Source organism: Tyto alba, unplaced genomic scaffold (genome assembly GCF_018691265.1).
Source record: "Tyto alba isolate M040663 unplaced genomic scaffold, T.alba_DEE_v4.0 Super-Scaffold_41, whole genome shotgun sequence".
NCBI lineage: Eukaryota > Metazoa > Chordata > Aves > Strigiformes > Tytonidae > Tyto > Tyto alba.
In genome coordinates this window covers 13,669,651-13,688,608 of record NW_024881317.1, presented here as the reverse complement: position 1 = coordinate 13,688,608, position 18,958 = coordinate 13,669,651, and the positions used below count along the sequence as shown (strand labels likewise).

The 18,958-nt window shown below is 38.7% G+C and overlaps 1 protein-coding gene across 2 annotated transcripts in view; it reads left to right on the top strand.

Moving 5' to 3' along the window:
* Positions 1 to 18,958, top strand: part of TMOD2 (tropomodulin 2) — a 36,644-nt gene that overhangs the window by 6,872 nt on the left and 10,814 nt on the right. For both annotated transcript variants that reach the window (XM_042803703.1, XM_032983003.2), the window contains exons 2-4: positions 3,678 to 3,886; positions 5,650 to 5,806; positions 17,232 to 17,354. In XM_042803703.1, the coding sequence (XP_042659637.1) occupies positions 3,761 to 3,886; positions 5,650 to 5,806; positions 17,232 to 17,354 (406 nt within the window). In that variant the 5' untranslated portion in view covers positions 3,678 to 3,760. The remainder of the gene's footprint in view (positions 1 to 3,677; positions 3,887 to 5,649; positions 5,807 to 17,231; positions 17,355 to 18,958) is intronic.

Sequence of the window (18,958 nt, the reverse complement as noted above, 5' to 3'; positions counted from 1 at the left end):
ATAACCAAAAAGTACTTATGGAACACAGCAAAGTATAGAGGAATTACATCATAGAAGGTGTTGACTGTAGAGCAATAATGATTTTATGCAGGCTGACTAATTACACCTTTTTTTTCTTTGAAAACATATTTTAAGTCCTGATGTTGACAGGCATGGGTGAAAAAGCTGCCCCAAATAAAACAGAAGTATGTATTTCTTTCTTCAGAAGGAATCAAAAATAGAAATATAGCAATGGAGTCTTTGAAGCTCACTACAAAACATCTGTGCTCCACAAAGATTTAAAAGTAGCACATGGTTAGCAGAAATGCTACCTCTTACAGTTCTGCACCATCCTGAATCAGCACAGGTCTCACCTCCTGGGCTTTGCTGTTTGACAGTGGGTATTTGAGCCATTTGTAAACTGCAATGCTCCATATCGAAACTAAATGGGAAAAAACAAGTGGGATTTGTGCTCCTCCATTCCTTACTCTCCTTGCTCACTCTTCCCAGTAAGTTTGAAGGGAAACTCGACAGTCTTACCCGTGGTCCCTTGTTCTGCCTCCCTCAGTGTCCCTAAGGCAGTGTAACATTCAACAGCATATCGCCTCTGCAATAAGATTGAACATCTCCTTTCTACTGTGTGACACCTGATCTGCTTTTGTATGGTCAAAATAACAGTAGCTAGGAGCTGTTAGTTAGTTGGGATTGCTTTTCTAACTGATTGAAGTTTTCATACAGTAATCATAACAAAGAAAATCCAGTGGATATAATCTGTAAAATGTAAACGGTATGTGCACACTCAGAGAAGTAAAACCACAATAAGAAGCAGTACAGACAACATATGGCCCTGTTTACATACACAAAATTAACAGTATAAAATCCAGTTAGGAAGGTGGAGATCATAATCATTACATCAGACAGCAATTTCCAGAGTATGTGAACTCAAGACTTCAGCATTTCCTTCCCAGACTGAATGATGCTGAAATGTTAGATTTCTATTGTTCCCTTGGTTTCTGATAATGTGATTGCAGTGAAAGGTCAATAGAAAGCATAAAGGCAGGACATACGCGACAGGCGTTTCATTGGAGCTTTCAGTAACCTGTACAACAGGGTGCAAGCTCCAGAAAAGCTTTACTACTTACAGGGATTGTGGACAAAGGAATTCTCTAAGCGGTGTCTTCTGGTTTTGCTCAGTCACAGAAGAGTAGGATTCAGTTGTGAAAGGGAAAATATCAAGGGAATTTCTGTTGCAAATGTATGTGTGCAAAAAAAAGCAACTTTTCGAGCTCTTCCATGCACCACCCGTCTAACAAGGGTTATCCAACATAGACCTTTATGCCATGACCGGAGTTAGACTGATACATGGTTAATATCTGGGTGTGTATTACTCTTGGGGTATCCCTGCTGCACATGGCCACATAGCCTCTCTTCCTAATAATTAAAAGGAAACAGTTACAATGTTACAATGCCATGCAGCTGAGGGAGAGGTACGGGTACCAGGCATCCTGCAAAACAGAAGGGCTGAACCTCAGCCAGGGAAACTGTTATGTGCTCTTACTAGTTACTTTTCCAACAATTTTTAATCAACCAAAATTTGGGATTACATTTCTGTCCTTTCCAGGGATGTGATTAAACTCCAGCAAAATCACCACTTAAACTCTTAGAGTTTTAAAAAGCTCTAATCCCCTCAAAGAAAGTTTTCAACCCAGTTAATGACTGCTAGCTGAAATGTTGTTTTTAATGAGTTTATCCAAAGAAATTTAGAGGAGGTGCCTGATGTCTTATTACAGAAATGTTGTACTGCAGCTGAATTTGTTTTTACAGTTTAAACAAATACACTTATCACTTTTAAATAAAATAATTATTTAACAAGTAGTTTTGGTAACAGATCGTATCAATTAAATGTATGTAGAACTAGTGTTCTCTTTAAGCACCAAGTACACAAAAACATTAGCTCTTTTGGACTTTTTTTTTGACAAAATATCTCTCACACTCATTGTATATGATAGAATTTTCATTATATAAGAATTTTTCACAACTGCTGTAACCTTGTGAAACATCAGATGCTGACTAACTTCCTAAAAGAAACTCACAATTTAAAGAACAGTTGAATTCTACCATGAGGTTTGAAATGGCCTGATGATAATGTCATGCTATGAAAACAGGGACAACAAATAGAACAGTAATAAGGAAAGAATAGAGAGTGTATAGGGGAAATCATGTTTTTTTCTTGGAATAGGATGTTTAAGTGTTTCAAATCAAGGTTTATCAGGCCTTGCAATATTCACAGAATTTGAGATTTTTCAAATTTTTAATTCTACTGATTCTCTTCCCTTCCTATAAGTTGCAGATTTCTAGTCTTTTCAATTAATAGAAAAATGAGATATGTTTTAATATTCAGTATTTCAATAGTGAAAATCTAAGTAAATGAAACATTTTCATTTTGATCTTTAATAAAAGAAAAATAAAGATCAGGCTTCCAGCTCACATGAAGAGCAACAGAACCCACATGGATTTTGTTAGTTTATGACAACTAAGGACCTGGCCAAAGGAAAATACAGTTTGGGTTGATACATAAGCCAGATGTGGGTGCCAGTTGGCTGTTTTCCGTATCAACCATAACTTTGAAATTTGTGAATGCAAAAACTCAGCTGTAAAACTGCACAGCTAGCTGTGTAATTTGGAGAGCCCTGGTGCTGGCGTGGGAAACTGGGCAGACTTGGGAGGGCCTGGAGCGCAATTAAAGTCCCTGGCTAATGCTGTTTCTGATCACAGATTAAGTCTCTTTTACTCCATCCATTTACAGGCAGATCCTGGCTCTAGAATTGTTTCTGAACAGGAAAAAAAGCAAGTAAAGACAGAGAGTCCTTCATTATATGACAAATTATATGCCAATGACTAATGTGGCCATGCAAATGACACTTTCTTGTTACTGATCAGTTGAGATCATCTAATAAGGAACCATATCCAAGTTTTAAAATGTAAAGAGTTTGTGAAATATTAAGTCCATATTTTTTTAATGAGTCATTTTTAATAATGCTTGCAGGTGCCTCATGCAGCAGACTAATTTACAGATGATCTTTTGAGCTATAAGTAGTATATCCTCACTGCCAGAATTATTTTGATGATAAGTGCTATCATTTTTAGCCATTTTGAAATAAGACTACCAACCAGCATACTTTCAAGCTGCTTAGGTAACCAGAATGTACCAAAAAGCCAGCCAAGACAACATGGGTAAGCTTTCAGCTAAGCTGGGATAAGATAGAATACCTCAAGGCATAACATTTTGTTTCTTGTTTGTCAGTGCTGGACTGTTTTCTGTGACTCTACCACTTTCCTCTGCCTTTAGCTGAAAGAACAAGCAGATACTGCTGTTTCTAAGTAAATTAAATAAAACAGATTTCTTTATGGAAAAGGATAAATTCCCAATTTTTTTTCTTATCTATTTTTCAAAGCTTCTCTTTGCTGCTCCACCCATGAGGTTCCCAAGTGTACCATACCCCTCCTTGCTATTCCTTGGCTACTGCTGCATAGGCAGCCCCAGCACTTCCCACACCCCCTCCGCTCAGCCAGGACATCTTGCTGCTTTTTTTTTTTTTTTTTTTCATTAATAATGTGTAAATGTGACTCTCAGCATGCAGGCATTTTAGTACTATATCAGCTAAATAGAGATACTCATAATGCTTGCTTGTTAACAGTGAGTGAAGCTGCAAGAAGCTCAGTACTCCCGGATGGTTGAAATCTTGACGAGCAGTGCCAGTCAAGCAGTGCAGCAGGAGCCATGTCTCTGCCCTTCCGAAAAGAGTTGGAGAAATATAAGAATATCAATGAAGATGAAATACTCAGCAAACTCTCAGAGGATGAACTGAAACAGCTAGAGCATGTTCTTGATGACCTTGATCCTGAGGTTAGTGATGGGGGCCAGGGGGATCAGAGTTCAAAAGCTGCCTATTATATATGCCACATACTGCAGCGTTTTATATTTGTATTCTGTTACAGGAGAGGCAGTGAACCCTAAAGTATGAGCAGCTCAGCTAGGGATATTTTGGTTTTATTCCTGTTGTGATGTGCTACTTGATTTTGTACAAGTCCCTGTGCCCTTTCTCTATCCCTTGTCTATTTAGACGTGAGCTTGTCTGCAATATAAATCTTTAATCATGTTTGTACATGGCAGTATGATGAGAAGCTTTTTATGGCTGCTATTTCTGAGCACAGCAATAAATATACAAACATAATGTGTGTTTGTGAAGATCAGAACTTCTGAACTTCTGAAATCTGTTGACTGTGTCATTCAGCACAGATATTTTTAGCTGAAGAGAATACATTTAGGCATGATTAAGAAAAATAAGATTCAGCTACACAACTGTTGTTTTCTAGAGAGCAAGGATAATTTGGGTACTTGAAGAAACTAACAGAATTTAAAGATATCTGGCTCAGGAACCACCTGGTCCTACAATGAGGTTACAGTCACAAGCATGCTGGATGGGAATTCTGACTGTACCTACCCCAAAACCTTCCAAACTGATGTAGGAGTTTGAAAAATGGGAGGTAAACTAGCAGATGAAATCTGTTCACTCTGGAGACAAAATAAATTTGAAAAAACACAATAGGTTTATAGTTTCTAGTTCTATAGAACAAATTTACCTGGAAATTAAGGGTGGGATTTACTGTTCTCTTCCTCTATGTTGCCACATCTGTCACTACTGCCACTTCTACAGTGCATTTTCTGGTATTTTTAAGTATCTGGCATCTCAAATGGAGACACAAAACATTACAAAAAACCATCAAAATAAATGAAACAGGCCATGGTGCATTTGTAGTCAGGCTACTTATGTGCAATAAGTTTGGGCATGTTTGTGCACGCACAGATAAAATGTTTAGTGACTTGAGTTCACTGGATGTGCTCAGAATTCACTGGATGTTTGCCATGGATCAGATTTACTGTGCATGTTCTGGCCAGCGAAGAAGTGTTCCTGCAGTACTCTGGGGCATCTTCAACATGTTGGCTTTGCTGCATATGCACTGCAAAGTCCACATATCTGTATTCCTTTCTGAGATTTCCTGTACTGAAACGTAGGAGCCTTGATGCATCTTCCTATATTATGGGATGCAGATGCAATCACATGGTCACACAGCTACATGTTTAGAAGGGGGCTTCATCTGCTTGCTTCCTGCATACTCTAAATAGCTGAAGTCCACATCATTCACCAGTTACTTTCTGTGAGTGCCATTCATTTCTGAAGTCCAAGAGCCATCTGCATTAGAATAAAAGGAATTTTTGAAAAAATGAAGACAGAGAAAAAGGGGGAGAAAAAAAGAGGAAATGAAGAGAAGAAAATGTATAGAAAACTCATCCTGGTCTATTTATGTGGACTGCAAACTCTGTGGTTATAATATGCGTAACACAAAAGACTCTGATCTTGCTTAGTTCTTTGGTGCTCGGATTGTAAATATGGTTAATAAAATATTAATAGGCAGTACAATCAACAATCCTGAAAGATACACTGGTTTTAATGATTACATTTAGTAATGTGTGTTATTGCTGTCACCGAAGAGCGTTATGTGAAGTAACATGCAAAGAATGGTTTCACTTAAAAAACAGTAAAATGAAGTTTGGAACACTGCATGAAGTTGCCTCGTCTCTTTTACGTGCCTTCCTCTCTTTCACAGAATGCCTTGCTTCCAGCGGGATTTCGGCAAAAGGACCAGACCACCAAACCTGCCACGGGCCCTTTCGACAGAGAACGCCTGCTCTCGTACTTGGAGAAGCAAGCGCTTGAGCACAAAGACAGGGAAGACTTTGTACCATTTACAGGGGAAAAGAAAGGTACCGTCCGTCTTCACGTTGGGGTTGAGTAATGGGCTGCCCGGGCACAGGCATCCACTGCCGCCTGGCCTTTTGGTGGAATATGCTGGGAGAAAAGAGGTGGAGGCTGTTACTGTGCCGGGTGAAGCTCAGGGGTCGGAGCTAGAGCTGTTGTAGCAGGAGACGAAGTGGTGGTTCTATCTGCTGCGTAGTGGTCTGCCTTGCTGCTCTGGAGTTAGAATGGCAGGTTTAGTCGGGCCTCTTGGTGGGTGTGGGAGCACACGAACGCCAGTCCAGCAAAGGGCTCAATCAGCAGCTCCCAGATCAGCAAATGCCTCTGTTTGCAGCTGAGGATGGACGAAGGCGGCCTCACTAACCTTGCTGGGACTAATCCTGTGCTGAGCGTTAGGCCCAGGCAAGGGTACTGCAGTGGGGGAGGTGTTTAGGAGGAAATGTATAAATGCCTTTCTAAGTAAGTGTTGCCTACAGTTGCTGTGAGTAATAGCTCAGGGAATACACTTATTAATAAAAAATAAGTATTTTTCCACTTGTTTACTAGCACATCTGGCAATGCTATTCATGCAGACAGTTTCTCTGCTTCCCCTTGTCCTACAGCTACAGGAAGAAAAGGGAAAAACAGGAAAACCTAATTGTAATCATTCAAACATTGGTAGGATAACCTTAGGGCAGGAACAGTCATATTTTTAAGCAAACAATATTACTTCAGCACCACTATCTCCTTTTCCTCATTCATATACAATGGATAAAAATGCCTACCTCAGGCCACTCCTTCATTCAAGAAGGAACTTACTGTGTATGGGTCCATTTCTGGCCATCTAATGAACTTGCCATTATTTCAATGGCATCTGCTTAAGGGAAAGCAGATATTTCAAGACAGTCAAAGGCAGTGTTTTTTCGCTTTATACATCATTACCAAAGATATAAAATGTTATTTGCAAGCCAAGAGCTGTTACTATAAATTCATTGTGTTATCAGTCTTTGAAACAATGGTTCTAGACAAATGAGACATTTTTCAGATAGATCTGATAGATTTGTTATTTTACTGTGCAGCATATTCTTTAATGTACTTTTCCCTCCATCATAACTTGTGCTTACAGGGTTGATTTCTGATTCACAAGGGTTGATTCTGAGCCCACTGAAATGCAAGGACACAGTAGTGGTCCTGCCAGTAGCAGGAGTGATCAAGCATATACTGTACAGAAAGGAAAATGGTTATCTGTAGTATGGTTTTATTACCAACTGTTTCCAGTCTCCTACATATCACTGTCTTAGAGCAGTTACTGCTTGCAGGTCTCTGCATATTTATACCAACACCTCCAGTCAGGTCTCACCCTACTGATATTTACTGACTTAAGGCTAAGACTTTGCATTTTGCATTGTAGTCATGTCTGAGATCTCCAAACACAAAAACCCATTGGTGTGTGGAATCGCATATACCCACAGGACTGGCACTTGATCTGTACAAAACTAATCCCCATATTGTCCCTGACAGTATTACTGTACGTACTGGCCTGTTTATTCTATTTCAATTTTCTTTTGATGAGGCTGAAGCAGTATTATTCCTACGTTTGCTTCCAGGCACCCTTAAAGTGCTTATTAGTGCTGCTTATTAATTCCTGGTGTCTCTGGTGTGGAAATACCACTGCTTTACAAACACAGATAACCAACATTTAATTTTTCCCTCAGCACAGAGCAAATTCAGCCATGCTAGCATTTAAAGTTATTCTTATTTTGTCTTTTGATTCACTGTGATCATTTACTTCAAAATTACAGTTTTAAGAATTATCACAACTATGAGGTTATGACAGCATTTTAGGATAAAGGAATTATGCCCTTAATTTCTCCTGTTCCTTGTACACCACTAGTTCCTGACAAAATCCTTGATATCAGTTTTAGCAGATTAAGTCAAATGCAAACAACCACGTTCTGTGTTTTCTGCAGTCATTTTACAATTATAATTTAAACACAAAGAATTCTATTAAATTTTCTTTGAAGTCAAAGACCAAATGTCATGAAAATACCCTTTGTTTCTTTGTTAGTACTAGAAATAACTGAATTAATCTGAGATCTGATGAGGTCCAGTACCTTAACAATTGAGAACTGGATGGACTTCACAGTGTCATTTTTGTGCTGCTTTAAGGGAACTGGCTTTGAGAAATAATCTGTTTATTTTGAGTTTGGCATTGGTGCTTGAGCACCTTCTTCTGCTGACCCAGGCTTGCTTGGCAGGAGGTGCCCTACAGAAAGACCACCAGACTTCAAGCACTGGGCTCTGCTGCCTCCTTTTCTTGTTCTCCTTCCCCCTTGCTCTGCACTGCAAAGACTTCATGCAGAATCTGAGCCTTATAAAACATATGACTGAAATCTCCATCTGCCAAATGTACTGGAATCTTCCTGTGAATTGTATGATAATCCTGCTCATTGGGTCAATCTGGTGAAACATGATCAATGTTGCACAATGGCCATGAGCAGCTGGCTCTGGATCTTAGAATCCATGCTCGCAACTGCCGCATTACTTATTTTGACAATCTCAGTTGAAAAAACAATAACAGAATGATGGTATTAAAATATTAATTACTTGATTTACATTTATAAGAAGATATTTTTTGTGCAAGGAAATAAAGCAATCCTGCAAAGACATTTCCAAGATATGAGACTGCATGCTAGATTTAAAGTCACTTTAATTAGAGAATAATTAATATTCTTCCAAAGCTTAGTAATTAGTTTAAGATAAATAATTTACATTTCTAAAATGTGCCCTCAAAAGAAACTAAAGAAGGATATCTCTTGAGGAAAAGCTTATTCCTTACCTTCTGTATGTTCATGGTCTCTAAGGTATATTTACAGATTGGTAAATATTTGTATGATTACATTATATAGATGCCCATTAAATTATTTCTTTACATTATAGCAGCATGGTAATGCAACCATACTGTAAGCAGCCTCAAATTAATTTTACACGAATTGTGCTAGTTAAAAATTAAGTTATGGGGCATCTCTAAAATGCATCCAGTTCTGTATAATCAGGAATGGGAGGTGTTGATGCCATTGTATCATTTGGCACTATTTACCACCTGAGAATATTTGTGAGTCAATAGGATTAGAATATGTCAAGTGTTGTTTAAATTTTGTCAGTGTTTTGTACTTTGATATTTGTCTGCCACTGGGAAAGCATTTATTTATTCAAATTTAGGAAGTGGGATGCTTTTACCAAATGTTAAGTGACATTTCTACCAGTTCCTACATTTATTGTGCGAATCTGATACTGTCTTGAAAATTCAGTGAGGAGTCAAAAAGAAGGTGGCATTTAAAATATCCTCCTTCCAAAATAGTCTCTGATACATCATTATTTTTTATTTACCATCTCTGCCTCTCTTTTTTTGTTGTTAATGTTTTATTAGAGAGTTCTTGACCAAAAAGCAATACCAAGCAGCTGCTGAAGGACAAAATTCAGTTGCCTATATTGGTCTCCATATACTGAACACAACCATAAGGTTTTGATTGTGCTAGAAAACAAGCCAAAACAAATTCCAGAGCTGACAGGGGTATTTAGAGTGGTTAAAACACAGGAAGTGTTAAATATGAGCCCAAGGTGGGGAGCTGATTATGTAGGGAATTGCCTTGTTTTTGATTGTAATCGTGGTTTCGAGAGGTTGGAAATGTTTGGCAAAAAAAAATCAGATGTATGGCATGCATTAGGGTTTTGGCCCTCTGCCATATTTCAGCTTGTTAACGTACTACATTAATTGCTGTACAAAAATAAGGTTCTAAGCCTGTATGGGATAGCTCTCAAATTTCAGTGAAAATGCGAGTGTTGCAGTGAACCAGGGTGGGAATGGTCGCAGCCTGACAGGTGCTCACCAAGCTATTTTTTCCAACCACTTTACCCCACATCCTCCCTAACGTGAGCCAGGGGTGAGTACTTCATTTGAATGTCCCCATGGTGCGTGTTTGCTCCCACTGTGGTATGCAAAGGATCTGGTGGCTTTCAGGAACTGTTGTGCAACACAGCTGATGAACTACAGAAGTTACTTAGACTGATCCACTCCATTTAACATATATATATAGCTAGCACAGATGGTTATCACACTTTGATCACTGTGAAGCCTTTTCTATATAATTTTCAAGTTCATGAAAGGTCCAGAAATAAAAAGAAAAGGTGGAGAAATTAAGGGGTAGTGCAGGCACAAAATGTGCAGGCATGCAGTTCAGGCATGTTTTCTTACTTAATGCAGTATGTACATCTGATCTTAGTTAAGATCTGAGTACTACTGTAATGCAAACATAAACTATTAACATTTCTCTTTCTGCTTTGTTGCAGCGGTTCTCTTAACTACATGATACTAATGAAACATAACTGAAAAAAGTTCTGTTGTGAAATATCATTAGGTATGAAAAGTTAGCCATGCCATTTTTATTTGCTATAAGGATTGCTGTTTCAACCCTTCACCACTATCCCTGTTTTCTACAAGGTCTTCTGCTTCTTGCCAAATCATTTCATTTTGGATCTGATCCAGTTCTCATCAAAGTCATGGAAAAACTCCAGTGGACTGGGCTATTATTATTTGTGGCTGGAAAGGGAAGGGGAACATGCTTGTATGTGATTAAATGCTAACATTTTTAGCCAACTGATAAAAAGGAGAAGGAAGAAAATAAGGATGATTAAACCAGAACACTTTTGGCTAAACCCCTGTTTTCATTTACCCTGGCAGAGACCATCTATCTTGCATGTTGCGCTGTGCCAAGCAGAGTATCAATACAGAGCAGTAGTAATAACGACAGTCATTTTCAGAAGGTCAAAGTATTAGAGTAGATGCTAATGACTTCCCATTCCAGTTTCTCTAACACACTCTATATAAAAAAGTTAGGGTTTAGTTTAGAGACAGACATGGTATCTTTCTTGGACTGACAAAAACAGTCTTTTCACCCGCAACACTGAAATGGTTTGTTTAAGTTTTTGCCACCTTCTTCCTGTTCTTCAAGGTTTAAATTTAGAACTGATGTTTGTCTCTTAAAGCACTGAAAGTGCTGCAGTTGCTGTCAGTAATGCCTCTAGCCAGTGCCTTTCACTGCTTGCTTTTGTAAGACCCTGTTTTAGTTGCTTATGACTCTGCCAAACTTGCACAGTTCCCGATGAAATTTCCCATGCTGAGAGTCTGCTTCAGGCTGAATTTTTGGAAAGTATCAGCAAAAAGGACTTAGCTGTTTCCAATAAGAAGATTAGGAGAAAACACATTGTTTTAGCCATCTAAAGTAAATTTTTCCAGCTGTTTTTTTTTTTTTTAATGAGCTGCAGTGCCTCCATGGTTTGAAGAGGGGACTTGAAATGTATGCCCTTTGCAGTCCCCAGGGAAATACACTTGAATTTGGCATCTTCAAAATATTGTACTTTCTTGTACCTCCAGTTTGTTATAGCATTCTCCAAATACTCTCCCTGCAGTGAGTACTAGTCAAGTCTGCAGAGCTTCTGCCTGCACGTGCAGGCAGCACATGCGATGGCACAGCAGCGCCCGAGGGAGCTGGCGCGGCCGGCTGGAGGGTGCATGGGCTCTGCAGGATGCTCTTTGAAGTGGCTCATCTGAGAGGCCACTGTCACACCAGAACTGAGGGCAGGGAGACTCTCTTCTGGTCTGACAGTGCTCCCCTCACCTTGTAAGGGTGCTGTAACAGGGAAAAAAAACAGCCAGCAGAGAGGCGACTGCAGAGAGCTGGAGGGATTGGTTTTCAAGGAGCTCTAGGAATATGTTCAGGATGAAGGACTAGACGTGGCAGCTCTGGGGAAAGGAGCTGTAGAAGAGAGCAGTGGTGAGGAAGAGAGGTCAGAGGGAAAGGAGGTGGTGGGAAGGGTCAGGATTCAAAGATGTGCAAAACCAGGAGGCACAGGAGAGGGAGAAGGCACAGGGGGCAATGAAGAAAGGAACAGAGGAGAAGAATATGTGGGATGGGAGAGAAGAGGCCAGAGAGGAACATAACTAGTATGACATCTGGCTCTGCCCAAGTTTCAGGGTTCCTTGATGTCCCTGAGAACATGAAGCCCAGTGGGAGAGCTTGACTCTCTTCCTCCTCTGCTGCCATTCCACATCGGACACAAGAGCTTTCTGCTCTGCTGGGGAAGCAGGTTAATCCAGGTGGTAATCCAGAGGACTGCTGTAGGACTACAGGGATCCTAACTGTTGTGATAAACCATGTGAGGGTCTGTTGAAATCCTGGGCTTCCTTCTGTTTTAAAGATTATAGGTTGGATTTTGTTTATTTTTATTTGAGAAATTCTTCTAAAAAGAAGAATTCTTTAAAGGGTATCATTCAGGTGGCAGAATCACAGCACGCTGATCAAAGTCAAAGATGCTGGTGCAATTAACTTCATTCTTTCTATATGTGCACAGTAGATTTAATAACTTTGTAAAGCTGAACTTTGCAACATTCCTATTCCATTATCATAATTTGTAAGGCATAGAATACGCAGACACTAATCCAAGAGTACAGTACAGCAGCAATCATGATACTGCATTTTAATCGCCACTAGCTTTCAGCTTCACACTTATTTGAATTTGGCCTGTTTTCTTCCTCATAATACAGATTTATTCCTGGTGAGAACTAATTTAGCTCCATTTTCATAGAATATTTGTAGAGAGAAGTTTAAGTAAGCCTCAAAAGAAAAGAATAGTGCAAATGGAAAAAGTGAATCAGGTGCCTGTGATTTATGCAAGGCAGATTTCCAAGATTATTGAATTTCACTCCTAAGGTCAGTGTAGCATTCTGTAATTGAGAATAAACAGGCACACAACTGTAGTCAGTGATTCATTGAAAAGTAAGAAGTAATAAGTTAACCAGATATTTTCTTAAAAGTACAATAACGTGAACTACAGTTTAGAGGAAAAGAAAGTACATTATTATTTTACAATTACAGCAGAAAATGCATTTGTATTATAAAATTAAGTACCTATCCTTAATAAAACTGATGTTAAATAAAAGCACATTTTTACAGCTAGTATAAATGGGTTTATTTCCCATTGGTCTGTGCTTTGTTGAGTTTTGGCTTGTACAATTTTGGCTTGTACAAGGTGGGAATAAATACTAAGTACTTATACTAAATAAAAATGGTGGTAATTTATATTTATTCACAAAGTCTAATGACAGAGGAAGGAAGGCAGAGAGAAGACATACCAGAAAAGATGTTCCAAATGCTGTAAACTATAAATGAGGATGAGATCCTCAAAATGTTTTTTAGATTTGACACACCAGTAAAGTCCTACCAGCTATGCTATTCAAATTCCTTTTTTTTTTTTTTTCCCTTAGATAACAACAAACAAATAAACTTACTTCAGGAAAATACACTTAAAGAAGTTCCCTGCTCAATTAGTACATTTTCCTATAGATGTCCATATGTGGTTATGTAGTTAAGTGTTATTGTATAAGGAGATGAAGTTAGGGATACGTCTCATTTCCTTGTTTTACTTTGACATTGCTTTAATGGAGGCATTTGCATAATGCAGGAAATCAGAGATTGCTGAAACCAAGTGGCAGAATTATATCTACAGCTTTATGACTGTACCCAGTGTATTTCTTTTTTTCATAGAATTTGTTTTCCTTTTATCTCACTCTGCGTTTCTATGTCTCTCTGTAGCCCTTTTTACTGAATCGCTCTCTCTCGTTTTCAATGGATTATTTCCCCAAGCCTCTTTTGAGTAAAACATGAACCATATCATATTTCAATTTGAATAGAAGTTTTGCAGTGTGTGAAAAGGAATAGGTCTGCTGTTAGACTGAGCCAGGACAAATCTCTACTCACTGCACTCACAGACAGAAAGACCCTGGGTTATAATGAGCCGCGTCAGTTGTCGTCCAGGTCTCCCCAGGCACTTATCCCAGTTTGACAGAAAGAAGGGGAGAATTGCATTGATTTACGCTTAAAATTTCATGTTGAAAACAAAGTGCTTTTGATTCCAGATATTTTGGGTTTCTATGCCTGTGTAGAAATATAATGATATTTTAATTCTTTTTTTTTTCTTTTTCTTGAATTGAATTTTGTTTTGTAGTTAAATACAAGAATATATTATACATAATTGTGGTTATCTGTGTTGTTAACCCTGATGTAGCTCAAGTATTATATGTATAAACATAACTTTTGTCACTTTTTAATTGGTAGAAAGATAAGCTATTACTATTAAGACTTAGCACAGACCACAAGCTTATTCTAAAGGCAAAATTTAACACAGCAAACATTAATTATACCACATGGAATGTTATAATAAAGTACCTTCTAAAATACAGTGTGAATATAAAGAGCACCAAGAACAGCAGCCTTTCTTCATAAATCTCACTTTAAAATCATAATATGTCACTGTTCTTCCAAATAATAAATTTTAAATTTAAACTGGACCATTGAAACAAGCAAGCCACAATCCATATTTTATTTTGTCAGTGAATTCATGATGGCACTGTATAATAAATTCACAATGTACAGATGTGGGACTAGGAGGGACCTCCTGAATCTTTAAATTCTGTCCTTAAAATAATGAAGGAAAACTGGTTGACAGCTGTCTATAAACACAGACACACAGTTTTGCTGTTGGTGGACAGGTAATGAATTCCTAATAATGTGCTAAATGCATAAGCTTTTCTAACCTCTGTCTGCTATGCTACAGCATCTCTTCACAGTGGGATAATGCAAAAGAATGTTCTTATCTAGATAGCAGAAAAAAGAGTATTTTTAAAATGCCACTGGACGCCAGCAAGGCCCACATACATTAAAGATATATATTACCATCTTTGACATGACCTTGCCCCTTTAAATATTTCATAGAACCAGTAATAGAATTTTTTTCTAAAACATTTGCCAAGAATGCTTTAAATGAAACTATCATTGGGAGTCATATACACATTCAAAAAGATTTGGGCTACCATCCAACAATTACATATGCCTGAAACAAATGTTTAAAAATTGTATTCCTGTATATGTGAACTGCACAGAAAAAGTATGAGCCTGTACTGGTTTCCATTTCTTCTGGATTTCTTGCTACACAAAATACTTGGCATACCCGTATCCAAAGTCCATAGAGAGGGACCAGCTGGATTACATATTGTGTACAGTTCACACCAGACTCAAGGTCCCATGCCCCCTTACAGTGTCATGTGTGAAAGTATAGCCTTCTGTCAGTCTTTGTTAACAGTGGGACTGGGGTTTAGGTCTGTGAAGAATCATTTATTGCCTGACAGAGACATTTCACGCAAGCTGTGGCTCTGTGGAGTATAGCTGTTAGGGTATTGGCCAGGATGAAGATAAGTAGGGTTCCCTCAAGATCTCAAACAACCTGCTGATTACTTGAAACTTGTGGAACCACCAGTGATCTGAAAGGAAAATATTTTATGAACAGTAGTCCTCACTACTGGTTGTTTACTCAGATACTCTGATTAACTTTCTGATTAGCTTCCAACATACTATGAGGTTTTTTTCCTTATGTGTTATCCTTACCAGTCAAACTGTCATCAAGTTAAGTCTTGGTCAGTGGTATCTGGAAGCTGCCATCCAACACTTCAGATTAGGTGGTAGTACAAAGAAAGTCTGAAATTTTAGCACCTGTACTGTTATGAAATCTGGAGGGCATGACTAATCTATCTTCAGAGAATATTTCCCATCCCAGATTTCCACTTGGTTTTTGTTTGATGTTGCTGGGATTGCTGCCTCTGATTCGTATCACCCAGTGTGTGGGGAAAGTTAAAATGATTATTACCTTTGGTCCATAAAGGCTTTTATCTTCTAGAAGCCTCTTCCTAAAAACTTACTTAAATTATCACATGAAAAATGAATCATAATATGATACTACTTTGTCTTTCTATATAACTTTCTGTCCAGTTTTGTACTTGGAAATTATGTAGCCTTGATACAAATTGGGTAAATAATTCAAATCCAGCATCAGTAAACCTTGCCAGAGTTTCAGAAATTTCCATTAACATTTTCTTCAGAGCTTATTCAGTGACCTCAGTCATGGAAACTGACAGTATAGAAATTGTTGTAGACAAACTTGTGTGAAAGACATAAATAAATTGGGTATTATGTACATGAAAACGATACTTTGGACCATATTGGGAAAGAGTTTAGCCACAAAAGGATGACAGTGTTGAAAAACCAGAGGCAAAGCATCTGCAATTCAACACTAGATACCAGAACTGCATTTATTAATGGTAACAAAATAATATCACTGATACAGTTAAAATTAAACTACTTTAGAGACATTTGAGAAGGCCACAGGATATGCTTCAAGCATTACATCTAGTGTACAAAGTTTCACAAAAAGACAATTTAAAGTTGACAGTGGGCCAAAGCCACCTGCATCCAAAGCTCATCACAGCTTCATTACAATGGGATTAACTAAAGCCTGCTTGAGAAGGAGTTGCTGGAGACAAGGTGAGGGGAACTACTCCACAGTGGACAGTAGAACATGGGAATTCACAGAATTATCAGAGGAATGACACTGTCTGTTGCATATGGCATCATCTAATGTATTATTGACTGTATGCATTTGGTACAGAGAAGTGTTGAGTGGGAGAAAAGCTCCAGCAGCGCTGGTGACTGTGGTGCTGCCCTCGATCTGATTTGAAGGACCTTGCTCCAAGCATTTGCAGTTACATCATCACACTGCTGAGGTTAGCTATTGTAGCAGGCTAAAGGAGTAGTGGGACTTTTTGTTTGTTTCTGCATTTATCCTACAGTTTTCTCATTTCAGCAGAAGGGCCAGTGATCTCAGTCTTGGGGAAATATTGCATGGAAATACACACATGCTAGCCCCCAGGTAACAACAGCATACAAAGAGGGACAAATGGGTCAGGAGTCTTTCCTGGGGAACATGTTGTTCAGTTCAATTCAGTTCAGACTTTTCAGGCTTGCACAGATGATCAGGATAAGGCTATTTATGTGAATGATCATCAGGAGACACAGAGGGGAAATACTCATGGAGAGGCTGGGAATTAAACTGAGTTACTAGAAGAGAACAGGTTTTCTGAGCTTTCAGGCTTTTGTATGGAATTTGGTAAAGTGAAAGGTTCTTGCAGAAGGATGGTTTTAACTGCTTCTAGTGCCTCATTTAAATACAAGGATGAAATTTCTGCAAGCTTTTTGTGTAGACCTGATTCTGCCTATTTAAGGCCACAGGAACTTCAGAAAAATCCCAGTTGTGACTACTCCTGGGGATTTATTTGGGGAAATTTGCTTCCACATTAGCAATCACCAACACAGAGCAGAAGTCTGCACTTTTATTTTTAGACTCTTAAAATCCTGGTGCAGAAGACAGCCTTAAGTAAGAAAGAAGAAACATGCATTTGGTAGTATTTCCAAGCAGGTCCACTGTCACAAACCTACTCCCCTCACTGCCAGGAGGCAGAGTTGTTGCAATAATTCATTACTCACTCTGGATTTTTTCTTCTCTTAGGAAAAATATTCATACCCAAAGAAAAGCCCATAGAAACACGTACAGAAGAGAAGGTGACCTTGGATCCAGAACTAGAAGAAGCCCTGGCCAGTGCTTCAGATACTGAGCTCTATGACCTTGCAGGTTAGATAATATGTAGGTATGATCCCCCCTATGCACCCAGTTCTTCTCTGCATAGACCTACCACCAGAAGCATCTCATGATCATCTCTCAAGTACCTGCTGTTTCGCTATACAGACAAGTGGCCAAACTGTGGGCCATGCATTGCCCACGATGACTTCAAGCGTGACTCAATAGCTGCTGCATTTTAGACTTCTCTCATCTACTTATAATTGCTGTGTCAGGCAAGGGGAGATGAACCAGCTAACGTGATTTGGGGAAAGGAAAAGTAGATGGTAGCCTGACGGCTGAGGTGCTTGCACTTTAGTGGAGATCACCAATCTTACTGCATCCGCATTGTTTGTAGAATACTATTGCTACCTCCTCTGAGCTCTGACATCCCAAATGGCAGGGTGAACTTCTTAGTGGATGCAGTGGATTAAGATCCTGAATTCAAGAGGAAATCTGGAATCTAACCCCTTGAATCGGAAAATTGGTTGCCATCTGATTAAACCCGGGTATCTTCTCCACTTTTAATTCTTCTCCTTTAATCCAGAGTATAACCCATGTTTTAGAGCGTACACAAAGGGAATAATTTTGAAGTGTATCCACTTGCATAAGTAACATTTGAAACTCTTTCAAGCAGTTTGTATCATTGGTATGTCATATGTTTATGCTAGCAGAAGAGCATAATCTGAATCCCTCATTTGGGAAGAAGCAAACCAGACAGGGCTGCTGAGATTAATGTCAATGGGGCATCCTGAATGCCCGCTCAAACTAGTGTTGAGACCTTCCTATGGAACAATTGACATCTCCTGCCTTGTCCACCCAGTTCAGAGTGGATCCTATCCTTCCTTGGGTTCTCTGAGATCCATGGTCTACCTTTTTTGGGCCCTAGTCCATGCAAAAATTTTGGTGGGAGAGTTGCAACTCTATTGCCAATTTTTCTGTTTTCATTAGGAAAATCTAAATGAAATATTTCAGCATATTAGATTAATCCAGATCTGGGTTAGATCAACATTAAACTCCAAACTCTTGTAGCTGCTATATTGTCCTATTGAAGGATGTGATCTTGCCGTTATTTTTGTAATTCTTGGGTACACCACACATTTCTGGATGCATTAGTCTTGGTTCTGACTGAAATGTGGAGTATCACAGCAATCAGAGGATTATAATGCAGCTGGCATTTCTCAGGAAGTCTGAAGTTCGTGGAATGAAGTTCCAAGTTTTGCTCAGCTCTGGTCAGTATCCAGCCATTCACAGCAGAATCTGTAGGTATCGGTCTAATGAGAAAACAGTGAGTAGCACACCTACTGCTGAGAGTTATGAAAATAGACACTGTAAAAGCAACTAAAGAGTAATTTCCTTACAGAACAGAGTATTTTCTGTAAGAAAAAACTGATGATAAAAGTAAAAATCTACATTATGTTAATAACTTTTAGTTAATGTATGATCCTATCGAATAAAGTCCAGTTAGATAATATATGAGAGAAGTATCAGCAAACACTGATTTATTCTCTGGCACTGTGGAAGTTCATTTGCACTAAAGATAACTGCAGCTTCTTTTATGGAGTTTTGATTTCTGTTGTCATTTCATTCATAGTACTTTATATCCTCACTATTTATTT